The sequence below is a fragment of the Cryptomeria japonica genome, chromosome 7 (assembly GCF_030272615.1).
Source record: "Cryptomeria japonica chromosome 7, Sugi_1.0, whole genome shotgun sequence".
Taxonomy (NCBI): domain Eukaryota; kingdom Viridiplantae; phylum Streptophyta; class Pinopsida; order Cupressales; family Cupressaceae; genus Cryptomeria; species Cryptomeria japonica.
The window spans coordinates 310,775,534-310,788,398 of NC_081411.1; the positions used below are offsets into that span (position 1 = coordinate 310,775,534).

At 38.9% G+C, this 12,865-nt stretch overlaps 1 protein-coding gene across 1 annotated transcript; it reads left to right on the forward strand.

Annotated features, from left to right (window-relative positions):
- Positions 1-5,844: 5,844 nt before the first annotated feature.
- LOC131047233 (L-type lectin-domain containing receptor kinase IV.2) lies at positions 5,845-7,782 on the forward strand. Its single transcript, XM_057981093.2, has one exon. The coding sequence runs from the start codon at positions 5,845-5,847 to the stop codon at positions 7,780-7,782; it is 1,938 nt and encodes a 645-aa protein (XP_057837076.2).
- The last annotated feature ends 5,083 nt before the right edge of the window (positions 7,783-12,865 follow it).

A 12,865-nucleotide genomic window follows, 5' to 3' on the forward strand; every position in this document is an offset into this window, starting at 1 on the left:
ATTCATTTAACACATTATCATATAAACATTTGTACTTTGCATTTTGTTTATCCATATTGCATTCATTTGACAAACATCTAGATGCATATTCATACATAACATCATTCATTCAACCATTACATTAACATCATCGCATAAATTATCATTGCATAGAAAACAACAAAATCCTGTTCATAAATCATCATAAGCATACATCATCATCATGACATTACATACATAAAAGCATTGCATCAAACAAATCAAAACCAATCATATATAAACCTGCATTTCATATGTCAGTATCATCATCAAAACATGCATATAGGAAACATCTCATCAAATGCATACATGTACACATATCCATCTAAGCAATAAATCATCATCATGCATATACATCCATACATAATCAAATGCATATCATTAAAATATGGGATCTCCTCATATATATCATCTCATATATCAGAGTACAATGACGTCTACAAAAAAATCGGCTACCAAAAGCCATCCAAGATACAGTCCATAAATAAACAATGATACAATATATGTATGCAAAAATGCTCTCTCAAATGCCGCTTTGGCCAGATGTTGTACCACCACCACCACCTCTACCTGCTCCACCACTGGTGCCTGCACCACCTGATCCATCTCTCCATGGAGGCCTCATCGAACCCCCACTCCCTCCTGCATCCCCTGATCTCTCTTGCCGTAAAGGACCCATCACACCCCCACTACTCTGTGCCCTCTACGATCGCTCCGATTTGGCCTGCCGCATCTGCGAATAGCTGAGAGCTCGCTGGCTAACTGGTACAACCTGCTCATATAAGCCCCGCCAGTACTCTATCTCTGCCTGCGCTCGCCGCATCTCCCTCATCACCTCCCCTGTAGGACCCTGTGCTCCTACTCCAATCCGAACCCTCTCCTGCAGCTCAGCCAATCTCTCCACCGCAGTATCTCTCTCCCGCAGCACCATCGTCAGCTCTGACTCACGTGCAAATAGCTGCACATCCCTAGCTGCTACCTCCTCCTCTAATCTCTCTATCCGAGTCTGCAAATAAACTATCATATGATCCCGCAGATCTCCAATAGCTCCCTCTCCTGTGTCCATCGCTGCCTCACCTGTATCACCCTCTCCAATAGGTCCCTCACCTGTATCACCCTCTCCCAAAGGTCCCTCCCCTGCACCACCCTCTCCAGCAATCCCCACTCCTCTATCCATCGAGATCTCTCTCTCCATCCCCCTCCCACTCAGCTGCACTCCTCCCTGCATCAAAGGTCCCTGTGATATCTGAAGAGGTAGTCCACCTCTCCCTCTCCGCTGCCTCGGCATCCCCAACCCACCTCCTCCTCCCCCACCTCCATCTCCTCCTCCTCCTCCCCCGCCTCCTCCTCCTCCTCCTCCTCCTCGACCTCCTTCTCTCCGTCCTCGTCCCCGTCCCCTCTCATCCTCAAAAGCTGGGATCGGCTCTGCCGGGTCTAATATCCGTCGGATCGGGTGTGCCGCTCGGTACTGTGTATACTCCGTTGTTACCCCTGCATCAACGACCCTCGGTCGTAGGTCCCATGGCCTCGCCTGCAGTGTCCGAAACTCTGTCAGTGCCTGATCATACGATAGCACTAGACCCCATGCATACCGCTCCCGAATCACCCGTGCATACTCTCCAGATCCACTAGGCAGTCCCTGCTGTCGTCCGAACTGCCTCATCACTCGTCCAGGCACCTGTCTCTCCACATGATATGAGGTCCTCCCAATGAGGAATCGGGTCATGAACACATACGGTAGTGCCTCTGCATCATCCTCCCATGGCTCACACTCCAAGTATGGCCGCCATATCACTGCATCTAAGTCATCCAATGCCCGCCGCCACCACTCTAACTTCCCCAAGTGGGGCTGACTCATCATGCCACTGTACATAAACATGTATGGCTGGTCCACGGCTCGAAATCTGAGACTCACTGGTCGAGTCACTGGTAGGTGCTCCCATGCCCATACATGTAGCAGTGTCATGCCCACTGCTAGAGAACCCCTCCCTCGGTACACTACCTCGTGGAGCTCTTGATACATGTGCGCCAGCACGCACGGCCCCCATGCAAATCGGGTCCCCTCGGTCATCATCATCTCTATCACCTGTCCCCATCCCACTACCAACCCATGTGACCGCCTGTCTGGACACAGAAGTCCTCCCACAATCCCTGACAACACTGCTGGAAGGGGTTCATATAGTGCCGCTATATCCTCCCATGCGATCGAGCCATCGTCAATATATACATCCTCATCAAAAATCCTCTGACATGAAAGCGTCCCCCAGGATCTGTCATATGTGACTAGCTCCCCTTGAATCGGAATCCGAAGGATGCGCCACACGTCCTCCAAGGTCACAGTCATCTCTCCCTGCACCAAATGAAAGGTGCACGTCTCACTGTGCCACCGCTCTGCCAATGTTGTAATCAAACCGTGATTCATACGAATCACGGGCATGTGCATCACCTCGTACAAACCAGCCGCAGCAATGCAATCTATCTCAGTCTGAGTCAATCGGTCCCGCAACCCCTGTGTCGCAGGATGACGCTCGCGTAACTGCAACACACGCAGATCCTCCTGCACATAGACATTCATCAATCACCATCAGTTGTTTTGTTTTCAAACTTTCTTAAAGTTTAAACCTAGACTATCAACAGATACTCTGATCAAGTATCTTCGGGTCTCAACAGGTAAGCAATCATGGCCCCCTAGACTTCAACAGGCATTTATCCTAAACAAATGACCTAAGTCTCATCAGGCTGCTATGGTTCAAAACAACTCCCACTTCACCTCACCATCCATCAATCATTGGCATCGGGAGATTTTCTTCATTCAAACTGGGGCATCTCTTTATCCTAAGGCAAAAGCGCTATTTTACCCACAAAAGCGCTAGTTTTACACAATAGCGCTACTATACTGACAAAAGCGCTCAAAAAGCTATACAGAAGCGCTACAACTCCAAACGCGCTAAACCAGCTATACAACAGCGCTCTTTAACATCAATAGCGCTCAATTCACCCCCCAATAGCGCTCAATTCACCCCCCAATAGCGCTACTTAGTCAATAGCGCTAATACTTGCATACAGTAGCGCTAATTCAAAACAAAAGCGCTTAAACAAGAGCACAATAGCACCATTGCGGCACAATAGCGCTAGTTTATGGAGCAAAAGCGCCAAAACCAGAGTTTCAGCGCTCTTGCTCCGACTTGACTTGGACTCAGCTAAAAACCTATCAAAAATGCACAAAAGTTAAGTTTTCGAATTTGTGTACCGCTGGTCCGTAGTCCTCTGGGCACTGGAACCGTCGGACTCGCTCGAATCTGTGCTTGGTGATCGGAATCGGCATCGTAGCTACTCCTTGCTCCTCCAAATGTCACTATCAGAGCTCTCGTTTTCAACTGGTCGCGGTCACCAATGATCCTATTTTCACCCCTTTCACCCCATTTATATCCCTCGCCGTCTCCGTAACTTCACCCCGCTCATCGCTATGGTCCCCGTGAACTTCCCGAGCCCCCCATTTCTCCATGTTTCTCCCGATTTCTTCTATTTTTCACCAGTATACCTAACTTCTTCTCTTCTACCACCCTGCCAATTTTCGTTCTTTTTCGAGAGATCGCCCGATTTTTCGAAATTTTTCGGCCCATCTCTCGAGGGGGCATACCACCCATTAAATTTACATTTTATGGGGCATTTCTTCACACCTATTTTTCTTTCTTTGAAACGACGCGATAAACCGCACTGTCTCAAAGAGGGGCAAATGTAGTCACACAAATCTGTCTATTTTAATTAAATGAATATTTCGTATTTATTTGATTAAAAATCCACTAGCCATCAGTTAATTAAATTAATATTTAATTAATTCATCCCCAAACATTCTTCTATTAATTAAATAAATTATTCAATTTATTTTAATTAATTCATTAAATCAAATTCCATTCAATTAAATAAATAAAATCAATTTATTTAATTATATCCCCCTATTCCTCTTTTAAATAAATTAAATAAAACATTTATTTAAATCATTATCCCCACCCCACTTGCATTTTCCTACAAATGCAACTTGCACACATTTTGAAATAAATGAATTTTTATTTTAAATAAAATCCTATTTTCCCTCACCCACCAAATCCACTTGCAAAATCTAATCCCCTTCTAGATTCTTCTAACCTCTTCCTAATTAGTCTAATCCATCCCCTAAATATTGTCACATTCCTAAGCAAAGGGAAGTCACTTCTCAAAATCCTCAAAGTCTTGGATAACCATTAAAGGTTTTCAACCTTCAACCACTTAAATCCTCAAAGTCTTTGATAGCCATTAAAGGCTTCCAACTTTCAACCACTTAATCCGCAAAGTCTCCAATAACCATTAATGGTTAACCCAAACCCTCCTACATGGTTAAAACATTTGTTTTGACTCAACCTCTACCCAACCCAAGGGTCTCATCAAGTCTTTAATGCTTTGACCATGATTATCTCTTAATCATTTGCACAAAGGTTTATCCTTGCATTAACTCCTAATCCAGTGGGTAATCCTAATTTAGACTTGACCCTTAGCCTTTAGATAACCATGAGGTCTTCTCAGGCCTTTAATGCCTCCAACCTCTTCTCTCAACCCAATCTTGTGTTGACACTTGTCACTATTTTATTGGTGCCAATTGTGCACATGGATCCCCAACTTTCAAGCTTGACCGTTGATTAAACCTTTCAATCCTGACCATCCATTGCTCCATTTTTCCTATAAATAGAGCCCATTCCTTCATAATCCAGATCCTGAAAACTTATATGCATCTAAGCTATAGACATTTTAGAGAGCATTTTTAAGCATAATCATCTAATATCTTGTTATTTTGGTTAAAATATATCAGTTTAGCATCAATAGATTAGTATTAGCTTTTCATTCCACATTTAGAGCTATACTACAATCTCAATCCTCCATAAACATCCATAGTGCAAAAAGCTGCTGAGAGCTACACTATTTTGGAACTTGGAGAGGAGAGGAACAAGGGAGAAGGAGCTAAGGCCATGTTTTGAGGCAGTTGGAGATGCCTTATAATCTTTGTTTCGTTTATTAGATACATTAGCATGCTTTTAGTGTCTCTCTTGGTATGTCTTCATAGATTAGTTTTTGATTGGCTAACACTAACGATTTTTGTGTCTTTGGTGTTGTTTATCATTTGCTAACCTTGTGCCATTTTGCAGGGCATCAATTATTAACCTTGTTTTAATTTATATTGTTTTAAGTTTTACTTGTTTAACTTCCTTTAAAATTTTGTTTTTATTGTTTATGTTTTTATGTTTTATTAAACATTCACCAAACATATTATTATTAAAATAATAATTTAATAAAAATAAAACAATAAAAAGAAAAAATAAATAAAACATTAAAACATAAACAATAAAAATAAAATTTTTAAAAAAATTAAACAAATAAAACTTAAAACAATATAACTTAAAACATTAAAGATTAATAAAAAATAAATAAATTTAATGCTCATCAAAACTTATACCCTGCGGATAGCCCAGTACGATGATGTACATTTGATTGGACCGTTTGAAGGAACCGGGGTCGTATGGCATGGGGGCATGGAAAAGGGAAGGCATGACATTTTGTCCGCTGCATAGCCATTGCCATGCAGATGATGAGCATTCACACGGAAAGATACTCCATACTCTCGTGTGCTGTGATCCGTACGAAATATGATCTCTTAATGGGATCGACCTCCTAATGCACAAGCCCTGCCTTCAAGATGGCTTAAATTAACTATAACTGTCTAGTCTAGTTTGTGAGCTTCGCCTGTATGATTACAGTTTAGAAGACATCTCTGTAAGGCGCTTGCACTACCAAGCGATGGCGGTTTTAGTATTTCCCCTTCTTATCTTCCTCTGTTGTGGATCCAATGCCCAGCTCCCGACTTCTTTTCTGTTTAATGAATTCAACGAAAGCGGTTTAATTTTGCTGCAGGGCGCTTCAATCAAGTCGAATGTGCTGAGTGTAACCGATCATTCGACAAATGCAGTGGGGCGTGCTCTGTGGGAGAATTCTCTGCATTTGAAGACCAATAGTTCTGTTTCATCATTTAGTACCACATTCGTCTTCTCCATGGTGCCCCCTACTAATAACCACGGACATGGACTAACTTTCCTGATATCCCCTTTGAGGTCCCCTGTTAGCGGATCGGAAATTGGCTATCTTGGTTTGTTAAATAAGTCCAGTGATGGAAGGGAAGACAACCATTTATTTTCGGTCGAATTTGATACACACCTCAACCACTGGAATAATGACATCGATGGCAACCACATCGGAGTCGATCTCAACACCATCAATTCCACATTGTCTAAAACTGCTGGTTATCACACTGGTGAACGCTTTGAGGAATTGAAAATGGCAAGCGGGCAGAACATTCAAGCGTGGATTGATTACGATGGGCATAAACACAATCTCAGTGTTGCCATCGCCTTAGCCGGGATGTCAAGGCCTCTGAATCCGCTGATTGCTATGCCAAACATTGACCTTGCTGACATCTTCAAAGAAGAAATGTATGTGGGATTTTCTGCAGCTACAGGACGTGATGCCGTTGAAGACCATTACATTCTGGCTTGGAGCTTCAATTCGGACGGCATGGCACCAACTCTAGATCTAACCCATCTTCCTTCCTTCATAAGGTCAAAAGAGGTATCTGTAAGAATTATAGTTGGGGTTTCCGTAGGTTTGTTTAGTTTAGTCGTTTTGGGTAGTCTGGTTGTCTGGTACTGGTTGAAACGGGGCAAGCAGAGAGAGGCTGTGGAGGAATGGGAGGAAGAGTTCTGGCCCCACAAAATTCCCTATCAAGAATTGAAAATTGCCACACATGGCTTCGGTGAAGAAAGCTTGTTTGGTAGGGGAGGTTTTGGGAAGGTATACAGGGGAGTTCTGCCCAGCACAGGACTTGAAGTTGCCATAAAATTTTTGACTAGAGATCTCTACCAAGGAATGAAGGATTTTGTTGCGGAGATTTCGAGCCTGGGGCGTCTGCAACACAGAAATCTGGTTCGGCTTCAGGGGTGGTGTCAGAACAAGAATCAGCTCTTTCTTGTTTATGATTACATGCCAAATGGGAGCCTGGACCGATTCATATTCGGCAACCCAGAGAATGTTCTTGGATGGTCGCTGAGGTATAGCATTCTCAAGGGAGTGGCTGCTGGATTGTTGTATCTGCACCAAGAATGGGAATGGGTAGTTGTGCACAGAGACTTGAAGTCTCAAAATATCTTACTTGACTCACAATTTAATGCAAAGTTGGGAGATTTTGGACTTGCCCGTTTGCATGACCCAACTCAGAAATCCCAAACCAGTGGTGTGGCAGGCACCCTGGGTTACATGGCACCGGAAATCATGCGCACGGGAAAAGCCACCGTAGGCACAGATGTATTCAGCTTCGGTATAGTGTTGCTGGAGGTTGCTTGTGGAAGACGACCTTTAGATGAATCTGCTGAAACTGAGAAACAAGTGTTGGTGGAGTGGGTGAGGCAGCTGTATGCAGAGGAGAGGTTAATAGATGCAGTGGATATAAAGCTTGAGGGAGAGTATAGTGGTGAAGAGATGGAAAGGGTGCTTAACTTGGGAGTTGTGTGTTCTCATCCTCAACCAGAGTGCAGGCCTGACATGAAACTGGTGTTACAGATGTTGGAAGGACAATCTCCAATTCCGGTTGTAGATAAGTTGATTAATTATCGAGATGTCATAGAACTCTCCTGCACCAAGTATTCAGTGAATAGTGCAGGTTGTGGCCCTCCTAGTGCTCGTTAAAAGAATGAAAGGAAAATCTTTGCTCCAGATCTACGTAATGGTAATGGTAAGAAAAAGAGAAATAGAAATGGATTTTTTTATGGTTTATGATTAAGGACAATTTATTTTTGGATTTATATATGGTGTATAGCATATAGAACTATTTTGTATTCTACGCGGGATGTTTATAGTATATGGAACTATCATGTATTTTATGTCAGAGGCGTTTATCTGTGTTATAAATAAGGTATAATATTTGTTGTAAGTTCTGCAAACAGGGTAGCAAGCTAAGTGGGTTTAACCTTAGGTAAATCTATAATTAAATCCACTTGAGTTGGAGTAGTATTGGGATGTGTGACCTTTCAAAAAGGCTCAATGTTTTGTCTTTGTGAACATCACCTAGATGCAATGAGTGCTACGTGTATCATCCATTCTCATGAGAGATGGATTCTTGTGAACCACTATTAATAAAACATGGGTCATTGAGTTTGACTCAAAACCTACACGGTTGAACCTTTATAGCAATATCTAATGTCAAATGTGAAAAATATCTCATATTTATCATATAAATATATTATTAGTTTATGTCAAAAGCTCGATACTTGTGCACCCATTGAATGCAATTATTTTTTTAAGTTGACCAATAATATTGTTGAATTTATTGCATTTCTATATATTTTTATAATTTTAACAAGATTATTTATTTATTTTCTTATTGACTGACGCTGCAGTCAAAATTATTTTTTTATTTTTTTATTGAGTGACACTTGCTGCAGTCATGAAACTAATTATTTATTTCTATACTTCCATCTAGAAAAAATCTAAAACATCTGAGAGTGGGGGAAATCTATTCTTCTAGAACAGGTTGAGCCAATAGAATTCAGCCATTTGTTTGAGCAATCTTCAGAGATCTGAAGAAGTCTTATCACATTGAATGTGAGAGACTGACATGGAATTATTGCTCAGAACAGAATTTTTGACATAAAATAATGATGCAGATGCGAGTAGCTTCGACACATACATTACCATTCTGTACAGGTTGCATGCTCTTCTTTCGTGCTGTTCCAAACAAAAAGACTCAAAATTCCTGGTCACCAGTTTCAAGCTACAGTCATAAACGAGAAGCCCACAACTATTCATTCTTACAGAAGCAAACAACTCACGAAAAGAAGGCCAACACAATTACGCTCTCCCTGTATTTGTTAAAACAGTCATGACAACGAAACCCCTCTGAACAATTCTACTCCACAAGAAATGGGTACCCGATATATGGATCTTCAAGCACTAATAACAGCACCTGTGGCCATTGGAAAAGATAGTCAGCAGGTTTGCGAAAAGCTCCTAGGAGCACAGATTGTTTATCTTGGACAGGAATCATAAAGTTCGCTGTGTGAAAAGAAATGTTCTTATTGAAGATGGTACATATATCAAAGCTAAGGTGAATCATAAATGGTCGAAGCTATTCTAGTTCTAGCTTCAAAATAGATTTTTGTACAGCGTGATAGCGACATGTTAGTCAATCACAATCCGTACTGTCATTTTGAAACCATAATAGACGCGTCCATCAAAAATACCAGCTAAACAGAGTGTTCCTTGTTGCTATTATGTATTATCTTAGACCTGTAAGATCTTAAGAAATTTGCATTTTTGCGTTTATTTTCCAAGAGTTTTAAGATTGCTTCTATTCCGTCTGCTGGGAAGTTGCTATAATTGTTACTAATGGTTGTTGGATGAGCTCTTTCAGTAGAGGATTATGCACCAAAATTTTTGAGTGGCACTCTCTTTCTGCTTGGATTTTTCTTCAACCACACATATCATCATGTGACATTCTACATTCTAATTGCGTTGTTGCCTCTTTTGCGGTTTGTGTGAATTGTTTTGATCCTAATGTCCATCTTTTCGCAGTCTTGGTATTGCATTAACTGGTGTTGCTGTGAAGGAGCATCTGTTCTTTAGTATGCATTTTTTTCTCCAGGTTAGTGTTTGTCAAGAATCCTGTTTACTTTTTATGATTGTTTATCTCGTACACTCATTGCTGCCTTTTCTAACATCCACTATAGTAAGGTGTGAAATCATGGTGACCGATGAATTAAATAAACAGAACTCTGGTGATGTCACAGATTAAATATATATTAATTAAGTTGGGCGGTGAATTGTAGGGAGCTATGTAAATTGACATTTATTTAATGCAATATCTAGTTAGTAAACTAACATTTATTTAATCCATTGAAGACAGAAATTTGTAATTAGTTTTTTGGAAAAATAAATTTTATATCTACTCTTACTTTAGATTTAATGTTATGTTGTGTAGTAACAAATATGTGATATATTGGAGTGTTTGTCACGTTTAATAGTGTAGATTCAAGCTTAACTTAGTTCTAAATCTTGATATTGTGGCTCAAACTTTACAGTTCATGTTAAAGATGAATCTATTAATAGCTCGTGTATATAGGATAAATACTTATTCTAATTAAGTAGTGGGATGGTTTGTAAAACAAATGTAACCACACCTTTATCTAGTTACTACCTAATGTACACCCAATTATCATATCCTTAGATATATTATTGGTAATTTATTATGTTGGAAATCTCAAGCATTCTAATTGTAGGTGGATATTTCTTCTTGTTTTTTTACCCTAAAGAATATAATGGCAATTTTACTTTAAGAAGTAAATTCTGCTATCTTCGTTTACACGAAAACAGATGATTTCAGTTTTGAATAACTAATGTTTGTAGTTTCCATAATCCATAGTGTTTTGATTTGTTAAGTTAAACTATGTGTAATATTTGTTCATCATCAACATTTTGGGTAGGTAAAGACATTTTTGTTGATTTGTATATATGTGCTTGCATTCGTTGTTATTGGTCTTAACATCTCTATCTCATCTTGACTTAGAAACAGATTTGATTTTTTTAGAACTACTGTTTGTTAAGTCTAGTTATATGGCAACTTGATACTTCTCACCCTTCAACCTTCAACAAGGACTTAGATATGCTAACTCAATTGCAATCTACATAAATAGTTGCTTTTACATATTAATATGAATTATATCGATAGCCTAGAATTTTCCTCCCTTGTGTTGTTAAACTAAGCATTTTTTGAAAAGTTTTCTTCTGTTTTCCAAAGGTTGTAGAGCCTTAACATTTCCTAAAAGAAAAGAGCTCTAGATAATACTAATGTTGGAAGTGTTGTGAGCTAATTTAGTAACTATTCTTAAAGTGCTTTGTCCTTTGGTTTCCTTAGCAAGGTATGTATGTTATTTCCATCTTGTTAAGCAGGACATTTGTGGGATAAAATCTAAAGGATTGATTTTTTTGGTTGATTTCTTTTCTTTCTGTACTCCTCCCCAAGACATTGAGTTGTCACTCTTTTAATTCTATATCAAAATTTTGTGCCTTAACAACAATGCATTTTCTTTACTATTACTTTTTACATACATTTGTACAAATTAGTTTTCATAACTTGATAATTTTGTCATTGCGTCATTTCTTTCACACACTATTAATGTACAATTGTCCATAGTTCTATATCAATGTTCAAATAAAATTGTTTTTCAAGTAAGTTTAAACTTAAAGCTCATTAAAAATGTTAAGAAAATATTTTGCAAAAATAGGATATTGAACATGTATGTTTGTGACATTTGTCACTTCCACCTAAATTGGCATAAACGTCGAAGGTTGAAAAACAAGAAGTATATTGTGTACCGAGCACCTTTTATGAGAGTTTGTTGTTTCAAGTTACTATGTTTGTTAGGGTTGTCTATGTTGTTCAATAATTTTATTTATTTATAAGTTTCTTATTTATTTTTTTGGGTTCAATTTTGTGGACCTTCAAAATCCTTATTTGTGTATAGTTCTCTTTCCTAGTTCTATGACTATATTTTTTATCTTCAAGTTTTTCTTAAAACTAATCTAATTTCTTTTGTTACTAAATCCTTACTAGTCCAAATCATTACAACAAAACGGCAGGAAACGTAATGTGTCTCTTGTTTACTTGAAATCAACATTTTTTTAAAGTTTAATTAACATGTTGATAAATATTATAGTTCTTAGGGTTGACCTTCACTCCAAATTTAATTTGTAGTAGGTATAACTACACTTGAAGTTTAATTTGTTCTCTAAAATAAATATTTATTAAATTTTGATGAGTAAATGATTTGTCCTTGCCTATATAGACAAGAGACTAATGTTTGTCTTGGTATTTAGTATATTAATTCCTTCTCAAAAATTATGCTAGAAAAGGAGAAACTTTTTATCTTATGGCCTGTTGTTATGTCATTATTAAAATGGTATTTTTATTGATTTTCTGTATTTTGTGATTGTTGGCTAATAATTTTGTCAAAGGTTTTTTTTTTCATTTAAAAATTATTCTTACGACCAAACAGAAGGAGCAAAGGAAAAATTTTCTTTTTAGTTTCTAATGTTTTTGAATTGTACATGTGTCTTTGTAATGAGTAGCGATGGCGGGCACACAAGGAGGTAGGTGGCTTGTTGTAGACATGTTGTATTTATACATGGCACTCTAGAAACAGTCAATGTGGCTTGCTTGTGCTTCCACATTTTCAAGCACATGCAAGTGCCCCAATTGGATCCATCATCATGCAAAGAAATCTTGCTCAGTAAGCCATTCCCAGTGTCATAATCACCAGATAATCTAGCAAACATTACTCCTTAGCAACAGTTTCTAGGGTTTCAAAATCATAAAAGGACGCCACACTAATCTAGGATCAGAAATCTTGGGTCATTTCAAAAATGACTTCACTTCAGACTTCTCTTGAATTGAAAGCTATGGTGGGAGATGAGTGGACGATAGTTAGAAGCGCGTTGATTTCCCCTATAGTGGGACTATACTATAAAGCCCGTACTTATCCTAATGCAACAGTTTAAAACCCTAATATTATTAATATCCCACCATTTCATTGTTTAGTTAACCCAAAAATTTCTTTTGTGTATTTGTGCAGCTTTTGTTTTGAGGTTGTTTGTAGGATTTATTTGTTTTGAGGAATAGTTGATAGAAACCAATGGTATCTAGGGGTATTGTTATTATTCCAATCATGAGAGTAGTTGTCATTCGCAGAGGTACAAGAATATCAGGAATCAAATT

Bases quoted from the DNA above. Each gene is read 5' to 3' on its own strand.
- LOC131047233 (XM_057981093.2), top strand. From the start codon at position 5,845: ATGGCGGTTTTAGTATTTCCCCTTCTTATCTTCCTCTGTTGTGGATCC.